The sequence below is a fragment of the Taudactylus pleione genome, unplaced genomic scaffold (assembly GCF_031769625.1).
Source record: "Taudactylus pleione unplaced genomic scaffold, aTauple2 ptg000296l, whole genome shotgun sequence".
NCBI lineage: Eukaryota > Metazoa > Chordata > Amphibia > Anura > Myobatrachidae > Taudactylus > Taudactylus pleione.
The window spans coordinates 10,451,775-10,473,647 of NW_028284698.1; the positions used below are offsets into that span (position 1 = coordinate 10,451,775).

At 46.0% G+C, this 21,873-nt stretch overlaps 1 protein-coding gene across 1 annotated transcript in view; it reads left to right on the forward strand.

Moving 5' to 3' along the window:
- The first annotated feature begins 271 nt into the window (after window positions 1-271).
- Window positions 272-21,873, forward strand: part of LOC148511710 (protein kinase C delta type-like) — a 31,482-nt gene continuing 9,880 nt past the window's right edge. Inside the window, exons 1-3 of the mRNA XM_088482916.1 lie at window positions 272-360; window positions 14,340-14,513; window positions 19,576-19,667. Of these exons, the coding sequence (XP_088339042.1) occupies window positions 14,391-14,513; window positions 19,576-19,667 (215 nt within the window). The 5' untranslated portion in view covers window positions 272-360; window positions 14,340-14,390. The remainder of the gene's footprint in view (window positions 361-14,339; window positions 14,514-19,575; window positions 19,668-21,873) is intronic.

Here is a 21,873-nt window from a genome sequence, read left to right on the forward strand (position 1 = left end):
TGAATAGCAAAAAACCCGCACCTGCAGGAAAATCCTTGTAGGTGCGTTTGTTTGCTATTCTCGCACCCAATTGAATATGCCCCTATGAATAGTATTAATATTATTACTGCACTTGGCACTCAGTAGGTAGTAGGATACAGGAATAGAAATCTTCATGTCACTTGGATGCCCAGGTCTTTATGTGATTTTTTGCTATAATAAACCCCTCAGTTAATGATCTATAATATATGGTAGATGTTGACATGTTCTTTTATGTCTCCATTAGGAACCAGCAGTGCTCAGTCATCCTGCCATAGAGCCTCTGAAACCATCCAGAGACTTACATTTTACCACCAGTTAGGCCAGGGTAGTTTTGGAAAGGTAAGCAATGAAGTTCCAATAGTCACAGGGGAGTTACTGTATGCCTGAGTTTGGATGCTATTAGAAATGAGCAAAGCTGCAGCACAATTCCATTCAATCTGTCAGTTTTGATTTTGCATAACCATTCCATGTAATGATATTCTACAGGTCACGCATGCGCACAAGCACCCCGACGTCTGGCGGAAGGAGCTGGACAGGGGTGGAGGGATCCAAAAGGATCCCTCTTCGCAAACCAGACCTCCTTCCTATAGGGAATTGGCGGGTTGCGATGCCGGAGCAGGAGCATTCGCCATCTGAAGAAGGTGAATGATCCCGCAGTCAAGCTCCGAAAATATAATATTTTTGGAGCTTGATGAATTCTGTCCCTGTACTAGTGTATGGGGACAGCGGGCCATTCCGCGAGAGGAAGGTAAGTAGGAGATATCTGCAATATCTCCTGCTTAACCTGCTTGATGAATGGCCTGACTTAATTTTTACAATTGCAGATAAAAATGTGCATTCTCACCTGCTTTTGTGAAAATTAAGTGATGATGACTAGGCCCCTTAATATTTTCCCTGATTTTAAAGAATTGATTCACCTGATCCTAAAGAAATAAATCTTCCCTGTGACTAATAATTAGGTTTTACCGCCACTGAAGAAAAAAATGCTGCTCCCATTACATATAGTTACCTAACATCTTTATTCTTTCTTGGTCTGATCAAATTCAGGGGGAGGGTGGTAATCCATAGGGGAAGGAATAAAAACACATGGGGGCAAATTCAATTAGTCATGGGTTGAGTCGCGCAATCTGTTTCCACTGGTAAAGTGCTCGCAGTTATTTAATTACAAACCCACGAGCAGCAATGAAGTTAATGCTTATTTATGTTTGCGCCCCCCAGAGGTGTGAGCAGGAATGAGCATCATTTGTGGTGTCTGGGCTGCTCTTGGTTCTGTAATTGAATAGCTCTGGGTACTATACCTGGGGAGCAGACCACTAATGGAATGAATGGTCCTACTCTATGGAGCACCCGACTACAGGGGCTTAGCTATAGTGGGTGCATGGGGTGCTATTTCTATGGGGTCTGGAGGCTTAGGGGGCCAGCCACCCCTGCACCCAGCTAATATTGGCCTCAGTGCTGAACAGTGCAGTAAGACACAGCTGACATAGTATTGAATACAGATATGGACAGTCTATAATATACTCACCATCAGGGCCAGCAACAGAAATCATGGGGCCCGGGACATACATTTTTTTAGGGGACCCCATCCCAGGTTGCCTGGCAGGTACAGGCTAGCCACCTGAGAGTGTGCCTTACCTAAATGTAGTTTCTCTGGGGAACCTCTGAGCCACAGTGTCCCTCCATGCCCCACAATTACCTATTTCTATGTCTACCTGCCGCAGCATCTCTGCTTGGGTGTCTTCTCTTTGGGTCAGCTCCACTCCTCAGCTCCCCATGTGCTGGATCCTCTCTTTCCTCTCAGTGCTGGCTTCTCTCCGCTGGCTACTTGATTCTCGACGTACTTAACCTAAGCAGCATGGGGACTGGTATTAGCTCCTTTGCATAAGCATATTATATACAGTCAGGTCCATAAGTATTGGGACATTGACAGATTTTTCCAATTTTGGCCTCTATTCACCACCACAATGGTTTTGAAATGAAACAAACAAAATGTGCTTTAACTGCAGACTTTCAGATTTAATTTGAGGGTAATTACATCCAAATCGGGTGAACGGTGTAGGAATTACAACAGTTTCAATATGTGCCTCCCACTTTTTAAGGGGCCAAAAGTAATGGGGACTATCAACTCAAAAGCTATTTCATGGACAGGTGTGGGCTATTTCATTATCAATTAAGCAGGTAAAAGGTCTGGAGTTGATTCTAGGTGTGACATTTGCATTTGGAATCAGTTGCTGTCAACTCTCAATATGAGATCCAAAGAGCTGTCACTATCAGTGAAGCAAGCCATCATTAGGCTGAAAAATCAAAACAAACCCATCAGAGAGATAGCAAAAACATTAGGTGTGGCCAAATCAACTGTTTGGAACATTCTTAAAAAGAAAGAACGCACCGGAGAGGTCAGCAACACCAAAAGACCCGGAAGACCACGGAAAACAACTGTGGTGGATGACAAAATAATTTTTTCCCTGGTGAAGAAAAACCCCTTCACAACAGTTGGTCAAATAAAGAACACTCTCCAGGAGGTAGATGTATATGTGTCAAAGTCAAGAATCAAGAGAAGACTTCACAAGAGTGAATATAGAAGGTTCACCACAAGATGTAAACAATTGGTGATCCACACAAACAAGAAGACCAGATTAGAGTTTGCCAAACAACATCTAAAAAAGCCATTACAGTTCTGGAACAACATCCTATGGACAGATGAGACAAAGATCAACTTGTACCAGAGTGATGGGAAGAGAAGAGAAGGAAAGGAACTGCTCATGATCCTAAACATACCACCTCATCAGTGAAGCATGGTGGTGGTAGTGTCATGGCGTGGGCATGTATGGCTGCCAATGGAACTGGTTCCCTTGTATTTATTGATGATGTGACTGCTGACAAAAGCAGTAGAATTAATTCTGAAGTGTTTTGGGCAATATTATATGCTCATATTCAGTCAAATGCTTCAGAACTCATTAGACGGCGCTTCACAGTGCATATGAACAATGACCCGAAGCATACTGCAAAAGCAACCAAAGAGTTTTTTAAGGCTAAAAAGTGGAATGTTATGCAATGGCCAAGTCAATCCCCTGACCTGAATCCGATTGAGCATGCATTTCACTTGATGAAGATATAACTGAAGGGAAAATGCCCCAAGAACAAGCAGGAACTGAATACATTTGCAGTAGAGGCCTGGCAGAGCATCACCAGGGATGAAACCCAGCGTCTGGTGATGTCTATGCGTTCCAGACTTCAGGCTGTAATTGCCTGCAAAGGATTTACAACAAAGTATTAAAAAGTGAAAGTTAGATTTAGGATTGTTTAGTTTGTCCCATTACTTTTGGCCCCTTAAAAAGTGGGAGGCACATATAGAAACCGTTGTAATTCCTACACCGTTCACCTGATTTGGATGTAATTACCCTCAAATTAAATCTGAAAGTCTGCAGTTAAATCACATCTTGTTTGTTTCATTTCAAAATCATTGTCGTGGTGAATAGAGACCAAAATATGAAAATTCTGTCAATGTCCCAATATTTATGGACCTGACTGTATATATATATATATATATATATATATATATATATTACACATAAGCTCCCCATCCCAGACTGTGCTTCCATATACCAATGTGCTCCCCCATCTAACACTATAATCTCTCATAGCTCATCCCTCAATGTGCTCCCCTATCCCCATCCCACGCCATCTTCACATCCCACACTGTGCTCTCCTATCCCCCACTGTGCTCTCCTATCCCCCACCCCACACTGTGCTCTCCTATCCCCCACTGTACTCTCCCATTCCCCGCTCCAAACTGTGCTCTCCTATCCCCCACTGTGCACTCCCATTCCCCGCCCCACACAGTGCTCTCCTATCCCCCACTGTGCTCTCCCATTCCCCACCCCACACTATACTCTCCCATTCCCCGCGCCACACTATGCTTTCCTATCCCCCACGGTGCTCTCCCATCCCACTGTGCTCTCCCTATCGGAAGTGGATAGATTCCAGTATTTGTACTTTGATGTCATCAGTTACTGTCCAACGTCATTCCGTGCTATCTACGTGGACATAGGGGGGATTATAAACCTGTGGCAAGCGAAGTGAGCCACCGTACCCGAAGCGTGGTGCTATCCCATCCTACACTGTGCACTCCCATCCCCCCTATCACAATGTGCTCTCTCATCCCCCACTATGCTTCCCAACCCTATCCCACATTTTGTGTTCTCCCCTCCCCCCAGACTGCACTTACCTGCTGGAGCTTCCTGTCTGTCTTCTGCAGTGCTGAGTCCAGACTGCTGCTGCTGCTGCTGTGTGGGAGTGGAGACAGAGTAGAGGCAGAGCACTGGGGTGGGGGCGGTCCTAATGACTGCTTCTGTCTCTCAGCCAGTGATGTAAGGAGACAGTTCAGCTTACATCAGACTCCTCAGATCACTGGCTGGTAGATAGAAGCAGTCATTAGGCAGCAGCCCTGTCCCCACCACAGTGCTGAGCTTCTCCAAGCCCGTGTTGCCAGCAGTAAGTGAGTGACTCAGACTGAGTCATCACAGACCGGGCCGGACCTGCTGTAAATGTGTATGTAGCGTGCGGCCGGCAGCAGGTAATTAGGAAGATGGCACCCTGCCCCCCCTGGCCCTGCTCAGTGCTCACCACTGGATTTGCTGCTGCACTGATCAGCACAGCCCGTACATTCCTGCACCCTGATGATCACTGCAGCAGAACAAGCAGCGGTACACTCCGGGGCCACCTAGGACCTCGGGGCCCTGTACACTAGTACCCCTGGACCCTCCCTGTTGCAAGGCCTACTCATGAGGGAAACAGTCAGTATCCCGGTGGCGTGATGCCGACACTGATATTACCACCTCCGCCTTCCTGTCATTTATCATAATCCCAGTGATGACAAGGTAAGTAGCGGGGTGGGGGGGTGGGTTAGGCACTAAGGTGGGAGGGTTAGGGTGTGGGGAGGAAGGGATTAGGTTCAGCTACTAGGGGGGGAGGTTAGGGTTAGGCACCAAAGAGGGAGGGTTAGGGCAGCGAGTGTCTGTATGCTAGCCCTGTCTGATTGCCGGTGTCAGGATTCTGACAGCCGGGATCCCGACTGACGGCATCCCATACCGATTCCCACCATGATACTAGTGTAATCAATACTGTATATTGTATACACTAGCCCATATAAGATATGAAGAACACTAAGCAGGGCGCTAATCCATCAATAGAATAATTACATACTTTATAGCTACAAACACCTGTGAGCCTGTGTAAGCTCACAAAAAGGCTAGAAACTTGTTACTACAAAATATATGGAAATTATGTTACGCTAATTACATCCCATTAATTAAACCATACATACACTGGGCATAGCAAAAATAAATAGAGATCAAGATGCCAGTTAAAAATATTAACAAATCATTTATATCAAATAAAATAAATCACAATAAATGACTACAAATAAAAAACACACTCTATATAATACTCACTAAATCATACCATACACCATGGTGGATCATAATTTGGCGATATATGAAAAGTGATTAAATGCCACTATATTTAATAGCTTGTCTTAAATGTCCACAAAGGAACCATCAACAAATTTATTGAAGCAGTCGGTCAAATAAATATCTCACCAGAACAGATCCTAAAAGGTGGGTATATTACATTCCCTCACTTTCAGACCTCCAGGTCTATAGCGGTGTTAGCCACATAACTCCGCGGCATTGCCATGGATATACACCCAGCATCAATGTTATTGTTCACGCTTGGCTGGAATAGGAGCTCTGAGGGCAGTAACTGTAACAGCTCCACAAATCGCTGTAAGGAGCGCATCCAGCGTTTTGGGCAAACCACCGCTTTGATGCAATTATTGGCTCCCGCAGCAATATAAGAATTGGCTATTGATGATCGCTCCTCAGGTAAGTATCCGAGAATTCTGCGTTTCGCTTCTGTATTGGAGGCTTTATCAAAGAGCATATTTGTAGTAATTTATTGTGATTTATTTTAATTGATATAAATTATTTGTTAATTATTTAAATTGGTACTACAATGAGGCATACAACTGCCTCTGAGAGGGGTGGCAGTCGGGAAGCCGATAGTCCAAATGCCGACCGTTGGCATCCCGACTGTCTAATCCCGACAGGGGTCTAATGACAAGTGCAGAAATCCCGACGCCTGTCAATTTACCTACGCCGGGAGCCCGACGCCCAGCATGCCGATCGAAGGTAAGCCACACGGCGGGCGCGGACAGCCACGGGGGGAGAGGGTTAGGTTAGGGGCTCCCGGGAGGACTTAGGGTTAGGCACCCCCCTGGGAGGATTAGGCTAGGGGAAGAGGGAGTTAGGGTCAGGCACCGCCAGGGGGAGGTTAGGGTTAGACACCCCCCTAGAAGACTTAGGTTTAGGCTGCAGGGAAGGAAGGGTTAGATTTAGGCACTTATAGGGGGGGTTAGGGTTAGGCACCCCTAAGGGAGGGTTAGCTTGGCAAATAGAGAAAATACTTACCTGTCGGGATCTACACTGCCGGTCTTCCGCTGTCGGGATTAGAACCGCCAGATATGCGTCCAACGGTATTCCATACCGATCGGTCTGAGAGATGTAAGACAGAAGGCTGTAAATTTAAACCTAAGGGACATTAAACCACAAGAGTTTTGAGTGTTGACAGTTTAATAACGTGTTGGATATTGCCCCTTTAAGTTTAGCAGGTCTTATGCAGCCAATGAATGTTTCATGGGGAGTGGGCTAAGAGTATATAATGGGATGATGTATGTAAATCTGCCACTTTGTTAGTTATTTTTCCAGGACAGGGAAGTATAATGTGATGTATAAATCTCCTTTGCTTTTCTTTCTCCTGTTCTCTCCCCTCCTGCTATTATTTTATTCTCTTCCCCTATACTTTCATTCTATTCCCTTATTCTTTCATGCTTTCCCTCAATCTTCTATCCCACTGTTGACTCCTTCCTGGTCTCTCCCTCTCTCCTTCCCAATGTCCCCCATCGCTTCTCTGTGTCACTGCCCGCTGTATGTGGGGCTAACACAGCGGCCTCCCGTGCTGCCCATCACTCTCCTTCCTCTCCCCTGCAGGCCACCGCGCTTATCGCGGAAAGGGCCTGAGGCAAGTAGGGCAGGGCCGCAGCTATGGCCACGGCTGTCAGCCTTGCCCTTTTATATTTGCAGTACGGAGGCGGCTGGCGGTATCCGCCACCTCCAATTGTGCCTCCACGTGGTGCTCGGCGCGGCCGCGCGCCTTAGCACAGCCGAGGCCGGAAGCTTCGGCCCCGACTGTGCAGTGAGACGGAGCGCGGCTCAGCATGTTGCCGCTGGCTCCGTCTCTATAGTTTTTAACCAGCGGCAAGTAGTGGTGTCTGCCCCGCTGGTTGATTCAATGAGCGGCCTGCGGGCCCGCGATTAGGGCCGCGAAGGGGGCGTGGCTTTGCCCTGAGAGCGGCCACCATTTTAATACTGGGGGGGCTGCTGCTGCCTGCTCTAGGCGCGGCTAGATGCCCTCCCAGGTACCCAGACTGCCCTATTAGTGCCCCATATAGTAAGGGGCCATACAAATTAGGATCCCCTTAGTAGTGTTACCTATTAACTAACTGGCAAAACTTCAGTCCCTGTTGATCTTTTAACATATATCACTAGGATATCTGGAAAACATGCAATGAATATAGTGGTGCAGCAAGTAGTAAATAAATTGCAAAGCCAGTAATGAAAAACGTGGTGCGTCGACTAGGAGATCTGAAAAACATGTAGTGAATATAGTGGTGCAGCAAGTAGTAAATAAATTGGAAAGACAGTAATGAATATAGTTGTGCACCGACAGGGTGATCTGGAAAACATGTACTGTCTGGGGTGCAATGATATAGCCCATCTATAGGATTAATTATTAATACTGAATAATACGCTATCAAGTACAAAAAGAGACCAATCTGTACGTCTATGTCCAGGGCAGTGCAAGGTTTCTTTTTCTGCCCTCCCCCAGATTCCCCAACTTGCTCAGTTGATCGGTAATGGATCGGTAATGAAATAAAAGGATTCAGCTCAGACCGGATGGCTCTACTTTTACATATAATTACTGTGTCTGCTTGTACTGGTTGTATAGGCCAGAATTATTTAATTCCGTACATTCATATGTCTGTTATAGCTGGTTTTCAGTGCTGATTATGCCCGCTTACTGGTAACATGTTAAAAATCAGGCATTTGAAAGTCCATCTGTAGAAATTCCGTGTTTGCTTCTGAGCCCTGTCCCCTTTACAGACAAGGGCTGTTAGGTTTGCCCAAGCGGGAGGCACAGGCAGGCCCCTCCTGTGTGTGTATATATATATATATATTGCAGAGGTCACGTGTATGACCAGTAGCGGTGGGCTCTCCACTACCGCAGTACGCAGTTACGCCAGCAGTTATTTAGTCTCCTAGGCATAGAGCTAGACAGTCCTGGCTCCGCTGACCAGGAGAGCTAACTGGTCGGCTGCCCAACACTGCTTCAGTTGTTACCAGAGTTGGGACCATGACGCCTGGGAGAAGTGTAGCAACCCACCACTCCCTGCACACACACTCCCTGTACCTAACTGAGCTAGTGTGGTATGGCAGCCTGCGGGGGAATTCTGGAGTGTGGAGTTGAAACAGCAAACAGTGGCAGTTTTTTCTGCTGGGCATTGAGGTCCTATTGGTGTAATAGAACGCTTTAGTGATGCACTATCTGACATTAATGGGTAGCTGCTTTGACACTGCCTTATTTATGTATAGCACCTAGGATCTGACTTTTATCTGCTTTGAATCATTGTTATCAGTCAATAGAGGAGATTGTATGATATATTCTGAGCATTTAACTTAAATTTACAGAATACATGTTCTACAGTGAGATCCCACAGGTTGCACAGATTATTACTACAATTACTGCCCCAAGCAGCTGTCACTGGAGTGGAAACTCCTATACGAAGCTCCATTCTCAGCTATGCTCCTACTTCGCAAATATACATTGCACCTATATTAATGTGAGTACTACTAATTATGTTCTGTCTACCACCATTATTTCAGGTCTCCTAAAATATCTGTAACTTATTTAGGGTATAGTGCAAACTAACCAAGATAAAACAGGCGGCCGTCATACTAGGTAGCGCCCCATGCATTCCGGAACCCTGGGTGGCGCCCTCTGTCCATTTCATGCTCCTCTGTACCCATCTTTGCCACTCCCCTGGTTTGTTACACCCACGCCGGATGAATTGTCTCCCGTGGCTGTGGCGCACCACCCACACACCCTTTGACCCAGCTGCTACTATTGCTGCCCTCCATACGCTGTCATCTCGGGCCAGCGTTTTTTGACCCTTTGCTAGCATCCCAGTCTTCCACGCCTGGGTCATCAATTGATCAGTCATCAGCAGTTGCTGCTTCCCCATTGCTTCCTCATGTTCAGATGCAGCTGGGCCCATTTCTTGGCCAGCGCTTGTTGCACCGGGGGGGTAGGGGCTTGGGCGCCGGGTGAGGCGGCCTAATGCTCCCATTATAATTGGCAGGTGGGTTATTTCATTATATTTGCGGGGTGCTAACCGAAACCCGGCCTTAGTTATATCCCCATAGGGAAGTGGCTGAGTACTCCTGCAGTAACACTCAGCTCCAATTTTACTGACGCTGCTGTTGCGATTGTTTTTTTTCGGCTTACCTCAAAGGTTCGTGCTGCGCTTCACCTTGGCCGTTCACGTGGGTTGCATAGGGCTTCACTAAGAGTATGCTGTTGCTTTGGCTGTGCCCCATTGTGGTTGCTTTAGAACTCTTGGGGGACCGCTTGGGTAACGTGAGTACAACCTAGGCGTGGTGCATGCGCTTGACCTCAGAGTTCATCCTCTCTTCCGGTTGTTCGTTTGCTAGAATTAATTGTTCTGGTTGCCTTCTGCGTAATGTCCATTTTGTTGCCAGTATTGTGCCTGGTATACAGTTTGGGATTGCGTGTACCCTGTTGCAGTTAAAGTATTTAGCCCCTCAGGCCGTTTTGGCCGGTGACCCATGTCCTCCTTATGTTTGGCAGTTCAGCATGCCGGCATTTTAGGAATTAGCTTGGAGGGCCATTGCCCCAGGACTTTGCGCTGTTAGTAGGTGGGTTGGCTGGAATGGGAGCGTTTTTTTCTGTTTTTCGGTGGCTCAGGCATGTAAGAGCTTGCAGAGTCATGCTGACATTTATTTGCAAGGGCGCTCGCTCACTGTAGTACGGCTTAATTTGAAGGCGTGTCTTTTTTCTCTGCATTGTATGACGGGCCTGGCCCCTTCAGGTCCTTCATAATTTTGGGGGCCTGCAGGGGTTGGTCCAGGTCGACCCCTAAAACGAATGACTGCAGGTGTTCCATTGATCTGTCCATGTTGATTGCTTTCCTTGCTGGCTGCGGTCCCTTCAGTTTGTTTTATTTTCAGCTTTGTATGCTTGCTGTTTTAATTAGTTTTTTTGCCATGACGCTTCATGTAGCGTTTCTGTGGGCTGCAAATTAGTTGCCCCCTTTAAAAGGGCTGACCCACCACTCAATATTGGGGATGTAATTTATATGCCTGGAAGAAATGCTAGACCTTATACAGCGCTCCAGTGTGGACCAGGCTGGTAGAAGGCGCTGGCTTCACTTCAACCATATCCCATTCCTGCAGTATGTCTGGTGGCGCTGGCGCGCGCTTTTGAGCAGATGCATTATGATGGGATGGGGCATGGTTGATGCACAAGGATGTATCCCGGTTATGAAATACCAGTTTTATCATGTTTTGCAGCGTTGTTTGGCTTTTTTCAGAGCTCAAGCCGGGCAAGTTCGGTACTCACTCATTTGGAATAAGTGCTGCTTCATCTGCTGGCTTATCCCATGGGGATATCCAATCCCTTGGTCGGTGTCGTTCTGCTGCATTCCGTCATTCTATTCATCTGGGTTTAGCTATTTTGCTCCAACGTATCTCACCGGAGGCCTAACGACTCGCCGACCTACTGCTGGAGTCTATGAGGAATTTTTTATTTCCTCCTGGGGGCCCAATTGGCTTCTGAATTATATGATATGGCGTGATGGTTAGTTTACTCAGGGTTTTTTTTTGTTTTTTTGCCTCAAGTCTGGTTAGCTACGTTGTTCCCCTCCCCCTTCCCCCATCTTTGTTACATTTCCATGTCTTGTCGGTATGGTGTGTCTATGGTTCGACTGCTTTCTTTGTGTTTTTTCTTTCTGTATTCTAAGGTGCTGTATCTGTCCTGGAATAACCATATCCACTTAGGTTATGCTATGTGTACATATGAACGCCATTCAAAGCAGTGTTATAATTATGTTTGAAATAATACTGACGGAATGGCATTTGGTTTAAATAACTATTGTAATAGATTTAATGAATGATAATATATAGATATCCAGGATACTACCATATATTTCAGAAAAATATTGGAAACACCGATTTTGGGCCAAGACACTAGTTTAATTACACATTTTTCTTACCTATATAACACTTTCATTTCTTTTACTATTTCACGGACTTATATTTTCTATACATATTTTCAAGACACACAGAAACAAGCAGTCTAGCGCTGAAATTAATATATAATGAAACACACAGTTGTTTTATAAAAAGAGCACAAGACTGCAGCTTCAAATATCACGACAGGCTGTACTCTACCTGTCAATATGATCAACAACTAATACTAATAGAACAATGAAGCGCAATCAAATATTTATTGATAATCATATAAAATTGTATGATAAAAATATCACAATGGGAAAAAAATGCCTCCCCTAGACAAATGATAACTTTGAATCAAAAGATGGATATTGGTTAGACAAAAAAATAAATGTTTTAAAAATATGACAACTGAACTTATTTAATATATAAAATTCAGACTCAAGAAAGATCAAATATTGAATACAAAAAATCCAGAATTATTGAGGTAAGATATTTGATAATATCTGTAGATGCGGATAATGAATAGACCAGAATATCCGAAGTATAAACAGCTTAGTTAGTTTGTTGCAATGAACTGTAAGATAGCGAATATCTCTGAATTGTTTCAATGTAGCTAGCTCTTATTTGCGCTATCTTTGCTTCAGTCCCATAATAAGTCAATACATATATATTATAAACATAATCCCCCAGGAGGGTAGGATACTGCACAATCAGTCCATATAGAAAAGGTATACTGTTTACCAAGACGTGGTGCACTCACGTTTGAAACGAATACCGGGTTTTCCTCTTTGTGTTATCCAGAGGTATGTATACTTGTATTTTTTGCAGCAGCAATAGCCGATGAAAGTGTCAGGTGGACTGAACCTGCATAAAGTGCCGGGTCTATCTCCTCTATCCTCCGGAGGCCTGCACACCTGTAGTCTCCACGGCGGCAATGTATCAGACACCTGTATGTCTGTATTCTCCGCAGCGGCAATGTGCAATACGGAAGTCGGGTTGAATGAGCCGGCACAACAATGGACAGTGTGATCACACGGGCAGTATATAGCTTACTGCCGTCTATTCTTCTACGTGTTTCTCCGCCTGTATAGAGATCAGAGGCTTCATCAGGAAGTGAATAGACTAATCAAAGTTATAATTAACTCTGTGCATCAATTGCAGACAATTTTTCCTCTCTACCCTTCATTGGGAATGATTTAAGTCAGCAAATTGCATTGTATTTGCGCTCTATTGTCATTAGATCCATTTGATAGATAACAGATGCCCTGCCTTACTGCCAGTTGTGTGTTCTTTCATTGTCCGCAGGAGTGTGTGGAGGAATGTTGGTTCTGGTCTGGTTGGATGTGGCTAGGAGGAAGGTAAAATACTGTACTGGTGAGATACATGTTGGAGAATGATGGTGGTGTAGTGGAGAATGCTGGTGGTATGGTGGAGAATGGTGGTGGTATGGTGGAGAATGGTGGTGGTGTAGTGGAGAATGGTGGTGGTATAGTGGAGAATGATGGTGGTGTAGTGGAGAATGATGGTGGTGTAGTGGAGAATGGTGGTGGTATGGTGGAGAATGGTGGTGGTGTAGTGGAGAATGGTGGTGGTATAGTGGAGAATGATGGTGGTGTAGTGGAGAATGATGGTGGTGTAGTGGAGAATGGTGGTGGTATGGTGGAGAATGGTGGTGGTGTGGTGGAGAATGGTGGTGGTATAGTGGAGAATGATGGTGGTGTAGTGGAGAATGATGGTGGTGTAGTGGAGAATGGTGGTGGTATGGTGGAGAATGGTGGTGGTATAGTGGGGAATAGTGGTGGTATAGAGGAGCTTGTGTTTATTCAATTTCGCAATGCACACTTGTTTCGTGTGGATGGTGTGCATTTTAGTCCTGCAGGATTGCCTGATTTTCTGCTGATTGAGGGTGTCTTGTTACAGGGTTGAGTTATGGTGGTGGCGCATCTGTTTAGGCCTCGCTTGGCGGGAAAGAACGACACTTGGAATTAGTTTATGTTAATAGGTAGGCTTAGTGGGTGCGCTCTCCTTGAAGTGGAATAAGGCGACAGCCAATTGTCCTGGACGGGAAATGGCTATATTACCTGGACCGGTGGTTGAAGTTAAAGGAGAGTTGATCACCAATGCTTGGCTTGTGTGTGTGTGTGTGTGTGTGTATGGAGCCGTTTGGTTGTTATTGTTCTGTGCGTTCTTTTGTGCCGTCACCATTATTAGTATTAACTTATAGTCTAAAAATGTAATGACTTGTCAATAATACATTTGACAAAATATTTAAATGCAAACACTGTTGTCTGTGTCTTTATTTTAGAAGTTAAGTTACATTGTATTTAAGAAGGTATTATATGGTAACACGATAATACACGTTAGTGAGTTTAGTGCCTCTGTAGAAGTATTGGGAGTCCCTTTAAACTGTTGCTATGGGCCCCTCAAAACTGTGACCCTACATAAAATGAATTATGCTCCAGTGAGCATGGATAGTTAATAGTTGGATAGCCAATCAGGAGCTATCTCTTACACTGTCAGCCAATCACACATTAGACCAGCTGCATATCCCAAATATTTCAAGTCTCTTTCTGCAAAGTGGAAAAATAGGTGCAATTCTTTGTCTAATGCACACTTAGCAAATGCTCCTCTCATCAGTATCTGCAAACTTTTACTTCCAGCAATTAAGGTGCTGAGAGGGGGAGGAGGGTGGTGTATACTTTAAGGTTCCTGTCTTTGGCCCACTTGGAGACCTTAAACTGGTGATCAGACCCTTATCCTCCCATCCATGGTCCCAGATAAATTGGATTATGGGTGAGGGAAGGTGACTGCAGAACAAAAGCTTCTTATTGGTCTTTTCTTATTCAGTAATCCAGCAGGTAATACACAATCACTGTGATATAACAATGCATTTGCCTTTACATTCCTGTGTGGCTTATGAGGCTGACTCTGTAATATTTCCTCTAGGTCCTGCTGGCTGCAGATTCCTATGGCAGTCACCATTTGGCTGTTAAAGTCATGAGCAAGAGAGAGCTGCTAGCGGAGGGCGAGGAGGATATGGTGTTTGTGGAGAGGAGGATATTAGAACTTGCATCGGGAAGCGCCTTCCTTATCCATGGGTACTTTGCTTTCCAGACCAAGGTACTGCTGTCATTATCTCTGTATTGCACAATATATACACATATACCATATATCCTCAATTTCCTCTGCTGTGACTTTCCTAGAAAGCAAATCTCATCTAATCATTTCCAGAAATCCCGGCATTCTGTATCTACAACACTTGGTGATATAGAGGTTAATGAAAATAGACAACAGAATTGAATGTTGTACCTAAGTATATGTAGCATCAGACTCAGTGGCGGATCTAGACTTTACTTCTAGGAGGAACTATTTAAGAGATTATACTGACTCCTCCCCTCTCTATTCATTACTCCTCCTACTTACAGTTCTATCACTCCCATTTGTAACAAGTTTTGAAAGAAACAAACATAGGATGCTCTGTACTAAGCATCGCTTATGGGATGTGGTACATCCCTCATGTCTTTGAGTACGTACCATGTTTCATTACCGCTGTATGTACCAAGAATATCACAAAGGATAGCTCTCCTGATAAGAGCTGTCTTTTGCGATGGCTCCAGACAGAGGAACTTCCGGGTTTAACGCCCTCCGGGCCACGGAGGGTGATGGGAGGGATCCGCTCCCAAGGGGAAGCTTCCCAATAAGAAGCCCATAGGCTTATATTGGGTAATGCCACCTGAAGGTGGCATTACCCATCAGGACAAAGCACCAGAATGCATCGTATTCCAGTGCTTAGTACATTACATTTGGGGAATGCGGTAAAACCCCCAAAGCGGCATTTTCATGGATTTTACAGAATTTTTGCCTTTAATGCATCCCCCCATTATCCTATGCTCCAGAGCCCCCCTTGTAATAATATGCTCCAGATATACCCAATAATATGCTCCACACACACCCACTCCCCCAATAATTTGCTCCAGACCCCATCCCCACATGACATAATATAATAATATGCTCCACACCCCCCTTGTAATAATATGCTCCACACACACCAGCCCCACCCCCCCAGTAATAATATGCTCCAGATCCCCTCCCCACAAAATTATATATTAATATGCTCCAGACCCCCTTGTAATATGCTCCACACGCCCACCACCCCCAATAATATGCTCCAGACCTCCCAATAATATGCTCCAGACCCCCTCCCCACACACATGTGCACTGCACCACATGGTGTGTATGTGTGTCCCCGGGCCCCCATAAAAATATGCTTCACTCACACAGTCAGAGTGACAGTCTGCAAAAAAGGGACAGGACCTGCCCTCTACACTCCATCCATGATCCGGCCACATTACCCCTGCGCAGCTCTGCTGCTGAAGATGGTGCCAGTAGACGGACCCTTCAGTGTCCTCAGATTCCTACTATTCATGTCAGAAATCTCTGAGCTCATGCGCAAAGGAGTTGCCGAGAGGAGAAGGCCCACAGAGAGAGACACTACACTGGCAGCCCAGCAGCAGCAGTGTCACCATTAGCAGCAAATCTGAGTCAGTCTGTCTGTCATTGCCGGCGCTGCAGGCCTGCCCAGCTGCACTGTCTAACACTGGCAGTGTAAATAAGTGGTCGGGGCTTCAGGCTGTGTGATCACCCTTATCCCTTTCCCCCTCCCTGTATCCCCTACTGGTCAGACTAAGGGCCTGATTCAGAGCCACTCGTAAGCGGTCGCTCGTTCGCTCCGAGCGATGTTTGCCCAACTGCGCATGCGTACGGATCGTTATACACATGCGCGAACCAGTCAGTGCAACCGAAATTCATGTGCTCACAAAATAGCGAATTCCTGATAATTTGAGTGACAGGATGAGGCGTATGTGGGTGGTAACAGGGGAAGGTGCTTGAAAACGGGGAGTGGAGATCCGATCGCAGGCGTGCTTAAAGGTCAAAACGGGCGTTTTATGGGTGTGCATAATTAAAACAGCAGCGTTATTGACCACGTCACTGGGTTATTTTATAGCCAGAACTGCTCGCAAAATTGTGGTAGCAAAAACCAACCACAAGAATAGCGAGCAGCTCATACCCTGATCGATGTACTTGATTAATCTAATAAATAGCGGACATGACGTAGGATGCGAGCTGCCAGGGGGCGTAGTTTCCCAAAAAACGACCGCAAGTTTTGTTCGCTCGTTCAGACCTAGAGGCGTGAACAGACCGCAAACAGCGAACGGTTCATTTGAATAGCCACCCCTATTTTCTTGACAAGCGAGCGCAAATAGCGACCGGCTCTGAATCAGGCCCTAAGAGGTCTATTTACTAAGCAGTGTTAGGAGACGATGAGAAAGTGATAAGGTGCCAGCCAATCAGCTCCCAACTGTCATTTTTCAAACACAGCCTGTGAGATGACAGTTGGCAGCTGATTGGCTGGTACCTTATCACTTTCTTATCACTTTTCACTGTCTCCTAACACTGCTTAGTAAATAGACCCCTCAGTGCTGCAGTTTTATATTCATGTACACAGCTATTTTGTATCTCCTGCCACATTTACTCTATTGCTGGGACCTGGCTGTTTACTTGGTTTAAATATTTAGTTTGGATGTATTATTTATTATACCACCATCACTGCTATAACAGATTCCTCCCCCACTGCAAAAACATGCTGTATATCTTCCCCATCCTTCCCAACTTGCCTACTTTTAAATTGTCCTCTACGGGGAGAAGCCAGAAAAGAGATGAAGGTGGGCAGTGAGGGGGGTGGGGCTGGACTACTAGGGCACATTTGAATAGGGGGCAGGGCCAAATGATGTAATTATCATAGAATTGTGACTTTAATGGTGGGTACACACTACACGATATGCTCCCTGAGCGATATCGTGTAGTGTTGTCCCCGGCAGGCTGTGCTCAATGTCGTTCATGACATTGAGCACAGCTGCTGAACGATATCATTAACGATATCGTTCAGCGCCGGGCTCTCTCCCCATTCCCTGACATGCAGCAACCTGACAAGATCGTCAGGTTGGCCTGCATGTCAGCCCAATGAACGATAATGACGAACGACCCGCGGGAACGCGCGTCGTCGTTATCGTTCATCTTTTTGGGGTTAAAAATGGACGATAAAGTGGACGACTGAACGATAATGATATCGTTATCGTTCAGTCGTCCACTTTATCGCCCAGTGTGTATGCACCTTAAGCCCCGTCCCTCCTGACAGACTGTGAATTCCCGGTAAGGTTCCTACCATTCTGCCCACTAGTGCCTACTCTTCCGAGGGTGCGGGTGAACTGCCTCAAAATTCGGGAGCCTCCCACAGGTTCCCGGAAGAGTAAGCAAGTCCCAGGTATGCAGTAACATATTCCCCTACATATCACTTCACTGTCCTCCCATGCAGAGGTGTAGCGTGTGGCCAGGGCGACCGGAGCATGAGCGTGCCCAGCCCCCCCCCCCAAAAAAAAGTGTGTGCTATAATATATATATATATATATATATATATACACATGGCAGGGTCACATACATTCATACATACATACACACATACATGCACATATAGGCAGTATCACACATACATACATACAGGCAGGGTCACACATACATGCACACTATACAGGCAGGGTCACATACATACATACACACACACATACAGGCAGGGTCACATGCATACATACATACAGGCAGGATCATACATGCATACATACACATACAGGCAGGGTCACACATACACACACATACAGTACATGCAGGCAGGGACACATACATACATAAATACAGGCATGAAGGGTTATACATACATACAGGCAGGGTCACATACATACATACACATACAGGCAGGATCACACATATATACATACACACAGGCAGGGTCACACATACAGTACATACATACACACATACAGGCAGGGTCACACATACAGTACATACATACACACATACAGGCAGGGTCACATACATACATTCATACACACATAGAGACAGGATCACACATGCATACATACACATACAGGCAGGGTCACACATACACACACATATAGTACATGCAGGCAGGGACACACACATACATAAATACAGGCATGAAGGGTTACATATACATACAGGCAGGGAGGGTGATAGACATAACTGGGGTACCTCTCTCACCTTAATGTGGACCCTGCAGCTTCTTCCTCATCGACATTCTGCTGTAGCCCCGCCCTCTGATGAGGTCAGATGAACATGTGCTGAGCTTCACCAATCAGGGCTCAGTACAAGCTCCTCTGACCATGGAGTCTCTCACTAGAGCAGCAGGAAGGCAGGACAGGACGCTGCTGTTACTCTGTATCACAGCACCTGGCAGGCTATCACCTACTTGACAGCTGCTTCCGGAGTCTGACTTCAGGGCACCCTCTGGCAACTAAGGCGTCTGGAACTCCGAAACCGCCCTCCCTATGCCCCTGCTCCCATGCAGTAAAACTCTTGTGAGACCATGCTCTACTATAGGACAGTAATGGTCTGGTGGCATATCACAGTGTAGCTCATTCATTCTTGCTGTTTGACTGACATTACTTATAAGAGGCCCCATTGCAGCTATGTAGGTGATTGCAGAAAGCCAAACTCAGACTCAGGACAATGCAAGAAAGGACAGTTACAGGGAGACAGCGGTAATTCTGTACCAGGTATCCGTGCATCTGTCCTGCTTCCTGCAGGAAGAAAAGAGCGGCTTTGCCTGTGTTATGTGGCCCATAGATAGAGACAGGGTCAGACTAGCCCACAGGGGTACAGGGGAAATCTCCGGTGGGCCCCACTGCCTGAGGGCCCCCCTCCCCTTCTAATGTCAAGTTTCAGACAGTACACTTGAATTATACATTGTTACTATATTACAGGGTCAGTTACCTGGTAGAGCAGGACCATGGATGAACAGACCATGCACTGTAGTATCCATGTTATCTGCAGGCTATCTCCTCTATAATGGGTGGCCAAGCATCCAGTTTGGCTGGCCACAACCCTTAAGTATGGGCCCCTACCGCTGCCTTCCCCCAGTGGGCCCTTCATGCCACAGTCTGACACAGGATAGGGGATCAATGCCTTAGATAACAGCTTCTAATGCTAATGTAGTTATGCAGCCCTTCTGCAATTATTAATTCATTGAGATGTTTTCCTTTAGATCCCATTTGTTCCCTCCTGGCTTCCCCGACATGTGTAATGATACTACTGCTTCTTCCATAAACAGGAGCATGTGCTTCTTGGCATGGAGTACGCATGTGGTGGGGATTTCCATCAGCTCCTCACAAGGGAAGGCCGCCTTGACATCCCCAGTGCAAGGTGAGGATATAGATAATATCTTGTAAACACAACTAGATAGAGGATGGACTTAATGAACGTTTTCTTCTGATGTATAGAAATTGATAACACAGCGGCCTATTCATCATCGGAGGCCGTATGGGCCCCGATGATTAAGGAATGGTCTCTCTGCGAGGGATACTTAACTATCCAACTCGCAGCAGGGGAAACTTGGCACAGGAGCAATTCATCATTGCTCCGCTGCGGGGACAGCTGCTCCAAAATGCAGCTGTCCCCTCGGTTAGTATCACAGCTACAGAAGTAGCTGCATTATGTACCTCTTCGAGATCATGCATGCGCAAAGCCACCAGGGAGGTAGTGAGGAGGTGGTGGAGGATCCACTCGGATCCCTCTTCACATCCCCAGAACTTCTTCCCATAGGAAGGAGCGGGGATCCAAGAACAAGCGCCATCTGAAGATGGCGCTTGTTCTCGGAAGCAAACTCTGAAAACTTTCAGTTTTTGGAGTTTGGTGAATATCAGGTGGTCCTACCGGACCCCTGATGATGAATGACCTGGTAACCTAAACTAGCGTTTCCACATGGTTACCGGGCCATTTATCGTTTGATGAATAGGCCCCCACAGTGTTTAAAAGCATACATCTTTGTTATATCTTAGAATTGGGATATCAGTAATATTAGCAGGAAAAAACAGTTGTGACATAATTGTAAAGCTGTTTTATCAAAGTGTGCAAACATGTCACTGATCACAGCTAAGTCTTTCACACTGGAATGTTGCGTACCCGGATAATATGGTGGTCCACATATCATATACGTGGTACACATCAGATCGATGTCATGAAGGATGGAATGATTCCTTGTTCCGTTCTTCATTACCTTGCACGGAGCCGCATGCGATATCGTCCAGTTGGCCGTGCAGTACGGCCGACCATAAGATATCATCGACCATAAGATATCATTGACCAGAGAGAACCAGAGAGAATTTCTCTCTCGCTCCAGGGCTTTTGCACGTGCAGCGTGCGCACTGCCCGGCCATCAACCCGCTTGTGAGCACTTAGCGCTTGCGAGTGGGTCTGAATCAGGCCCTCTCTTCTCCTCCTCCCTCTCTCTCCCTCCTCCCTCTATATCTTACTTCCCTCTCATTCTCACCTCCCTCTCTCTATTCACAATGCTGGAGGGGGTGAGAGGCTGAGTCCGTGGCAGCCAGTGAGAGCTGTGAGGGGAGGACAGGTAGGGCCTTGCTCCAGTTCTCACTGCATTTGCATAAAATTGTCAATGTTTCTTATAAATGTTTGATAAGTGACTGCAATATAGTGCAACATCAGACATGTTCATGTGCTAATATTAACAAACATGGTTAAAAATATAAGATTGCACTGAGATCCTTGAAATTTTGTGTTCACAATCTTAAAACATCAAGGTTTTTGGAGATTTTAAAACATTATTTTTGGGGAAATCTGCTTTTTAATGTTTGCATCTGTGACCATGAAAATGATAGTATGCTCTGAGCAAAATGTTTTTGTTTTTTTTAAATATCTTGATCCTAGCCTGAGAAAATTAAGGGCCTGACTGTGAGTCACACGCACTGCCGATTTCTTTGTGCTGCGCTTGAATCTATGTCGCACTGCGCATGTGTCCAGATAGCGTGCGCACAGGGTCAGAGCTGCAATTGAGGCGCATGGGAGACACAGTCTAAGAAAAGGAAGCAGTCGGGAAGCAGGTGGACGCAATGCCGACCGCCGGTTTCCCTACTGCTTAATCCCGGCAATGGTTACATGACAGGCATTGAAATCTCGACATCTGTCATCTTACCTACGCCGGGAGACCGACGCCCGGCATCCCGATCGAAGGGATGCCGGGCTATGGCCGTGGACAGCTGCTGGGGGGAGGAGGGTTAGGTTTAGGGCTCCCAGGGGGGACTTAGGGTTAGGCACCCCCCCGGGAGGTTAGGGTTAGGCTAGGGGAAGGGGAGGTTATGGTTAGGCACTGGGGAGGAGGTTAGGGTTAGGCAGGAAGGCAAAGGAGGGTTAGGGGGGGAATTAGATTAGTTATACTTACCTCTCTAGACGATCAGGATTTCCTCCTCTGTCGGCCTGCTGCTGTCGGCCGGCGGTAAATCATACTGATTCCCTCAGAAATGTGCTGACAATGTAGTGGGTGTTTCTGTGCAGGAGAATTATGCCAGGCGCTGGTGTATCACACAGGAAAACACTTGGATAGTATAAATAT